The 7,857-nt window shown below is 40.6% G+C and overlaps 1 protein-coding gene across 1 annotated transcript in view; it reads left to right on the forward strand.

Moving 5' to 3' along the window:
• The window catches only part of LOC137655334 (trichohyalin-like), an 8,388-nt gene extending 770 nt beyond the window's left edge, over window positions 1–7,618 (forward strand). The window contains exons 2-3 of the mRNA XM_068389226.1: window positions 6,360–6,980; window positions 7,323–7,618. Coding sequence (XP_068245327.1) covers window positions 6,360–6,980; window positions 7,323–7,618 — 917 coding nt within the window. The remainder of the gene's footprint in view (window positions 1–6,359; window positions 6,981–7,322) is intronic.
• Window positions 7,619–7,857: the final 239 nt, after the last annotated feature.

Consider the following 7,857-nt stretch of genomic DNA (forward strand, 5'->3'; position numbering starts at 1 on the left):
AAAGAAAATCGAAAAACTGGAAAAGGAGCTTGTACATCATCATAATCAGAAAGAGAAGGAGAATGGAAGAGAGGAGAAGGATGAGAAGGAGGAGGATGGAATGGCCAAGCAGGAGAAGGACAGTGAAAAGAAGGAGAAGAAGAAGAAGAAGAAAAAGAAAATCGAAAAACTGGAAAAGGAGCTTGTACATCATCATAATCAGAAAGAGAAGGAGAATGGAAGAGAGGAGGAGAAGAAGAAGAAGGAGGATGGAATGGCGAAGCAGGAAAAGGAAAGTGAAAAGGAGGAGAAGAAGAAGAAGAAGAAAAAGAAAATCGAAAAACTGGAAAAGGAGCTTGTACATCATCATAATCAGAAAGAGAAGGAGAATGGAAGAGAGGAGAAGGAGGAGAAGGAGGAGGATGGAATGGCCAAGCAGGAGAAGGACAGTGAAAAGAAGGAGAAGTAGAAGAAGAAGAAAAAGAAAATCGAAAAACTGGAAAAGGAGCTTGTACATCATCATAATCAGAAAGAGAAGGAGAATGGAAGAGAGGAGAAGGAGGAGAAGGAGGAGGATGGAATGGCCAAGCAGGAGAAGGACAGTGAAAAGAAGGAGAAGAAGAAGAAGAAGAAAAAGAAAATCGAAAAACTGGAAAAGGAGCTTGTACATCATCATAATCAGAAAGAGAAGGAGAATGGAAGAGAGGAGGAGAAGAAGAAGAAGGAGGATGGAATGGCAAAGCAGGAGAAGGAAAGTGAAAAGGAGGAGAAGAAGAAAAAGAAGAAAAAGAAAATCGAAAAACTGGAAAAGGAGCTTGTACATCATCATAATCAGAAAGAGAAGGAGAATGGAAGAGAGGAGAAGGAGGAGAAGGAGGAGGATGGAATGGCCAAGCAGGAGAAGGAAAGTGAAAAGGAGGAGAAGAAGAAGAAGAAGAAAAAGAAAATCGAAAAACTGGAAAAGGAGCTTGTACATCATCATAATCAGAAAGAGAAGGAGAATGGAAGAGAGGAGAAGGAGGAGAAGGAGGAGGATGGAATGGCCAAGCAGGAGAAGGAAAGTGAAAAGGAGGAGAAGAAGAAGAAGAAGAAAAAGAAAATCGAAAAACTGGAAAAGGAGCTTGTACATCATCATAATCAGAAAGAGAAGGAGAATGGAAGAGAGGAGAAGGAGGAGAAGGAGGAGGATGGAATGGCCAAGCAGGAGAAGGATAGTGAAAAGGAGGAGAAGAAGAAGAAGAAGAAAAAGAAAATCGAAAAACTGGAAAAGGAGCTTGTACATCATCATAATCAGAAAGAGAAGGAGAATGGAAGAGAGGAGAAGGAGGAGAAGGAGGAGGATGGAATGGCCAAGCAGGAGAAGGACAGTGAAAAGAAGGAGAAGAAGAAGAAGAAGAAAAAGAAAATCGAAAAACTGGAAAAGGAGCTTGTACATCATCATAATCAGAAAGAGAAGGAGAATGGAAGAGAGGAGGAGAAGAAGAAGAAGGAGGATGGAATGGCCAAGCAGGAGAAGGAAAGTGAAAAGGAGGAGAAGAAGAAGAAGAAGAAAAAGAAAATCGAAAAACTGGAAAAGGAGCTTGTACATCATCATAATCAGAAAGAGAAGGAGAATGGAAGAGAGGAGAAGGAGGAGAAGGAGGAGGATGGAATGGCCAAGCAGGAGAAGGAAAGTGAAAAGGAGGAGAAGAAGAAGAAGAAGAAAAAAAAGAAAATCGAAAAACTGGAAAAGGAGCTTGTACATCATCATAATCAGAAAGAGAAAGAGAATGGAAGAGAGGAGAAGGAGGAGAAGGAGGAGGATGGAATGGCCAAGCAGGAGAAGGAAAGTGAAAAGGAGGAGAAGAAGAAGAAGAAGAAAAAAAAGAAAATCGAAAAACTGGAAAAGGAGCTTGTACATCATCATAATCAGAAAGAGAAGGAGAATGGAAGAGAGGAGAAGGAGGAGAAGGAGGAGGATGGAATGGCCAAGCAGGAGAAGGAAAGTGAAAAGGAGGAGAAGAAGAAGAAGAAGAAGAAAAAGAAAATCGAAAAACTGGAAAAGGAGCTTGTACATCATCATAATCAGAAAGAGAAGGAGAATGGAAGAGAGGAGAAGGAGGAGAAGGAGGAGGATGGAATGGCCAAGCAGGAGAAGGAAAGTGAAAAGGAGGAGAAGAAGAAGAAGAAGAAAAAGAAAATCGAAAAACTGGAAAAGGAGCTTGTACATCATCATAATCAGAAAGAGAAGGAGAATGGAAGAGAGGAGAAGGAGGAGAAGGAGGAGGATGGAATGGCCAAGCAGGAGAAGGAAAGTGAAAAGGAGGAGAAGAAGAAGAAGAAGAAAAAGAAAATCGAAAAACTGGAAAAGGAGCTTGTACATCATCATAATCAGAAAGAGAAGGAGAATGGAAGAGAGGAGAAGGAGAAGAAGAAGGAGGATGGAATGGCCAAGCAGGAGAAGGACAGTGAAAAGAAGGAGAAGTAGAAGAAGAAGAAAAAGAAAATCGAAAAACTGGAAAAGGAGCTTGTACATCATCATAATCAGAAAGAGAAGGAGAATGGAAGAGAGGAGAAGGAGGAGAAGGAGGAGGATGGAATGGCCAAGCAGGAGAAGGACAGTGAAAAGAAGGAGAAGTAGAAGAAGAAGAAAAAGAAAATCGAAAAACTGGAAAAGGAGCTTGTACATCATCATAATCAGAAAGAGAAGGAGAATGGAAGAGAGGAGAAGGAGGAGAAGGAGGAGGATGGAATGGCCAAGCAGGAGAAGGAAAGTGAAAAGGAGGAGAAGAAGAAGAAGAAGAAAAAGAAAATCGAAAAACTGGAAAAGGAGCTTGTACATCATCATAATCAGAAAGAGAAGGAGAATGGAAGAGAGGAGAAGGAGAAGAAGAAGGAGGATGGAATGGCGAAGCAGGAGAAGGAAAGTGAAAAGGAGGAGAAGAAGAAGAAGAAGAAAAAGAAAATCGAAAAACTGGAAAAGGAGCTTGTACATCATCATAATCAGAAAGAGAAGGAGAATGGAAGAGAGGAGAAGGAGGAGAAGGAGGAGGATGGAATGACCAAGCAGGAGAAGGAAAGTGAAAAGGAGGAGAAGAAGAAGAAGAAGAAAAAGAAAATCGAAAAACTGGAAAAGGAGCTTGTACATCATCATAATCAGAAAGAGAAGGAGAATGGAAGAGAGGAGAAGGAGAAGAAGAAGGAGGATGGAATGGCGAAGCAGGAGAAGGAAAGTGAAAAGGAGGAGAAGAAGAAGAAGAAAAAGAAAATCGAAAAACTGGAAAAGGAGCTTGTACATCATCATAATCAGAAAGAGAAGGAGAATGGAAGAGAGGAGAAGGAGGAGAAGGAGGAGGATGGAATGGCCAAGCAGGAGAAGGAAAGTGAAAAGGAGGAGAAGAAGAAGAAGAAGAAAAAGAAAATCGAAAAACTGGAAAAGGAGCTTGTACATCATCATAATCAGAAAGAGAAGGAGAATGGAAGAGAGGAGAAGGAGGAGAAGGAGGAGGATGGAATGGCCAAGCAGGAGAAGGAAAGTGAAAAGGAGGAGAAGAAGAAGAAGAAGAAAAAAAAGAAAATTGAAAAACTGGAAAAGGAGCTTGTACATCATCATAATCAGAAAGAGAAGGAGAATGGAAGAGAGGAGAAGGAGGAGAAGGAGGAGGATGGAATGGCCAAGCAGGAGAAGGACAGTGAAAAGGAGGAGAAGAAGAAGAAGAAGAAAAAGAAAATCGAAAAACTGGAAAAGGAGCTTGTACATCATCATAATCAGAAAGAGAAGGAGAATGGAAGAGAGGAGAAGGAGGAGAAGGAGGAGGATGGAATGGCCAAGCAGGAGAAGGAAAGTGAAAAGAAGGAGAAGAAGAAGAAGAAGAAAAAGAAAATCGAAAAACTGGAAAAGGAGCTTGTACATCATCATAATCAGAAAGAGAAGGAGAATGGAAGAGAGGAGGAGAAGAAGAAGAAGGAGGATGGAATGGCGAAGCAGGAGAAGGAAAGTGAAAAGGAGGAGAAGAAGAAGAAGAAGAAAAAGAAAATCGAAAAACTGGAAAAGGAGCTTGTACATCATCATAATCAGAAAGAGAAGGAGAATGGAAGAGAGGAGAAGGAGGAGAAGGAGGAGGATGGAATGGCCAAGCAGGAGAAGGAAAGTGAAAAGAAGGAGAAGAAGAAGAAGAAGAAAAAGAAAATCGAAAAACTGGAAAAGGAGCTTGTACATCATCATAATCAGAAAGAGAAGGAGAATGGAAGAGAGGAGAAGGAGGAGAAGGAGGAGGATGGAATGGCCAAGCAGGAGAAGGAAAGTGAAAAGGAGGAGAAGAAGAAGAAGAAGAAAAAGAAAATCGAAAAACTGGAAAAGGAGCTTGTACATCATCATAATCAGAAAGAGAAGGAGAATGGAAGAGAGGAGAAGGAGGAGAAGGAGGAGGATGGAATGGCCAAGCAGGAGAAGGAAAGTGAAAAGAAGGAGAAGAAGAAGAAGAAGAAAAAGAAAATCGAAAAACTGGAAAAGGAGCTTGTACATCATCATAATCAGAAAGAGAAGGAGAATGGAAGAGAGGAGAAGGAGGAGAAGGAGGAGGATGGAATGGCCAAGCAGGAGAAGGAAAGTGAAAAGAAGGAGAAGAAGAAGAAGAAGAAAAAGAAAATCGAAAAACTGGAAAAGGAGCTTGTACATCATCATAATCAGAAAGAGAAGGAGAATGGAAGAGAGGAGGAGAAGAAGAAGAAGGAGGATGGAATGGCGAAGCAGGAGAAGGAAAGTGAAAAGGAGGAGAAGAAGAAGAAGAAGAAAAAGAAAATCGAAAAACTGGAAAAGGAGCTTGTACATCATCATAATCAGAAAGAGAAGGAGAATGGAAGAGAGGAGAAGGAGGAGAAGGAGGAGGATGGAATGGCCAAGCAGGAGAAGGAAAGTGAAAAGGAGGAGAAGAAGAAGAAGAAGAAAAAGAAAATCGAAAAACTGGAAAAGGAGCTTGTACATCATCATAATCAGAAAGAGAAGGAGAATGGAAGAGAGGAGAAGGAGGAGAAGGAGGAGGATGGAATGGCCAAGCAGGAGAAGGAAAGTGAAAAGGAGGAGAAGAAGAAGAAGAAGAAAAAAAAGAAAATTGAAAAACTGGAAAAGGAGCTTGTACATCATCATAATCAGAAAGAGAAGGAGAATGGAAGAGAGGAGAAGGAGGAGAAGGAGGAGGATGGAATGGCCAAGCAGGAGAAGGAAAGTGAAAAGGAGGAGAAGAAGAAGAAGAAGAAAAAGAAAATCGAAAAACTGGAAAAGGAGCTTGTACATCATCATAATCAGAAAGAGAAGGAGAATGGAAGAGAGGAGAAGGAGGAGAAGGAGGAGGATGGAATGGCCAAGCAGGAGAAGGAAAGTGAAAAGAAGGAGAAGAAGAAGAAGAAGAAAAAGAAAATCGAAAAACTGGAAAAGGAGCTTGTACATCATCATAATCAGAAAGAGAAGGAGAATGGAAGAGAGGAGAAGGAGGAGAAGGAGGAGGATGGAATGGCCAAGCAGGAGAAGGACAGTGAAAAGGAGGAGAAGAAGAAGAAGAAGAAAAAAAAGAAAATCGAAAAACTGGAAAAGGAGCTTGTACATCATCATAATCAGAAAGAGAAGGAGAATGGAAGAGAGGAGAAGGAGAAGAAGAAGGAGGATGGAATGGCCAAGCAGGAGAAGGAAAGTGAAAAGGAGGAGAAGAAGAAGAAGAAGAAAAAGAAAATCGAAAAACTGAAAAAGGAGCTTCTACATCATCATAATCATAAAGAGAAGGAGAATGGAAGAGAGGAGAAGGAGGAGAAGGAGGAGGATGGAATGGCCAAGCAGGAGAAGGAAAGTGAAAAGGAGGAGAAGAAGAAGAAAAAATATAATGAAAAAAATCAGAGGCAAGAGGAGGAAAAGAAGATAATTACCCCAAATCGTGAAGAACTAAACAAGAAAATAGAAGAATTGAAGAGAGAAAAGATGCATTTAAAGGACTGTATAAGGAGATTTAAAAACAAGATTGTCTGAAGAAATATAGAGAATAAAAAGAAAATAGACAGACTTGAAAAGGAGCTTCTACGAAAACAAGAAATCAACGCTAGTTTGATAGGTCTTTATGGAAAGAAGGAAAATAAGATGACCAAGAATAGCAAGGATCTGAAGGAGAAGAAGAATGGAAAGGAGGAAAAACAGAATACCAATAATCAGAGGAATAAGGAGGAGAAGGGGAAGAGAAAAAATAAAGAAAAATTAAACAAGGAGAAGGAAGAGAATAGAAAAAGCGAGAGGCTAAAAAAGGATATACAACAATTAATGGAAAACATAAACAATTCGGAGAGTATTGACAGAACATCAAAAAAATCTCCAAAAAAGGAGATCAGAACAGGGCAACCACTCAATGGAATCTTCATAGAACAAGAAATCGTTGATCATATAAACAATGGCACTCCCCCATGGGATAGAGAAAAATACCCAAATTACCGTAAATGTGACTCGGTTATGGTGGTCCATCACAATAACCTAAAAATGCCAATCCAAGTCTTCCGTTTAAAGTTCGATTGTGGCAAGTGCTACTTGGGCCACTTTTTCAATCAAATTCTTAGACCCTTGGTTGGATTTGATCCAATTAGATATTTTATGTGCCCTGTATGTATTAGAATAAGTTTTGATACACAAAGGTGGAAAGAGTTTCTGAAAGATAGGAAGGAAAGGGAGGAGGAGTATCACAAGCAGAATGAAAGGAGTCAGGAGGAAGAGCAGGCGAAGAAGACAACTGACCCTAATCGTCAAAAGGAACAAGAGGAGATAATAGCAAGATTGAATATAGAAATTAAGCGTTTAGGTTTTCGTATAGAGATTCTTCACGAAAGGGTGGTCAAAGGCTTTAGAAACACTAGCAAAGAAGTCAAAAGGCTTCAAAAGGAGCTCCGACGAGAAGATAAAATCAACGCTCGTTTGGTGGGGCTTTATGGAAAGGATGAGGAGACTTCCTCACATTCATCACTTGATTCTTCCTCCTCACTTTCATCACCTGGTTCTTCCTCCTCACAGTCACCACTTTATTCTTCCTCCTCACGTTCATCACTAGATTTTTCCTTCTCAAATTCATCACTTTATTCGTCCTCCTCACATTCATCACTTGGTTTTTCTTCCTCACATTCATCACTTGAATTCCGCCTCTTCTTAAATACACCAGAATCCTCCCCTTTCTTAAAGGCACTCCTCTCAAAAACACCACCAGAATCCTCCCCTTTCTTAAAGTCACTCTTCTCACAAACACCACCAGAATCCTCCCCTTTCTTAAAGCCACTCTTCTCACAAACACCACCAGAATCCTCCCCTTTCTTAAATCTACCCTTCTCATAACCACCACTAGAGATTCAAGATATGCTTCGGAGGAATTATGAAGAATGGGATGAAAAGGACGACAACCCGGGATTCTGCAAAATTGTCGTGCTAGAAAGGTATTTTGACAGGGAATCACTGTACCCGTTTCGCCATATGTGCCGTCTGTTGCATATAATGCATACCACCGTGAAATTCCAATGGGAGTCCAAGGAGCGATACTTTGAAGGGTTACCAAAAGAAGACAATGAAGAAAATGAATGGTTGATGCCCTTTTACAGCGAAACACCTCCTGAATTTGAGTTCTTTGAAAAGGATGAATACTAGTTAGAAAACCTGACACCACGGCAGGTCTATGAGGCAATGACTGAACTCTATAAACCGTGGAATTTGAAAAGGTACAATCGTATGACAAACAATTGTCAATCCATGCTTAGAGAGCTTCTAGAACGTCTAGGAGTTGAAATACCTGAGACAAACAGGCTTTTAAGATGGCAGCATGTGTAAGGAGATTGTACTGAAAAGTCAGCATGAGGTTGCGTAAGAATCTTCAATTTGAGAGAGGA

The sequence above is a fragment of the Palaemon carinicauda genome, chromosome 16, assembly GCF_036898095.1.
Source record: "Palaemon carinicauda isolate YSFRI2023 chromosome 16, ASM3689809v2, whole genome shotgun sequence".
NCBI classification, from domain to species: Eukaryota; Metazoa; Arthropoda; class Malacostraca; order Decapoda; family Palaemonidae; genus Palaemon; species Palaemon carinicauda.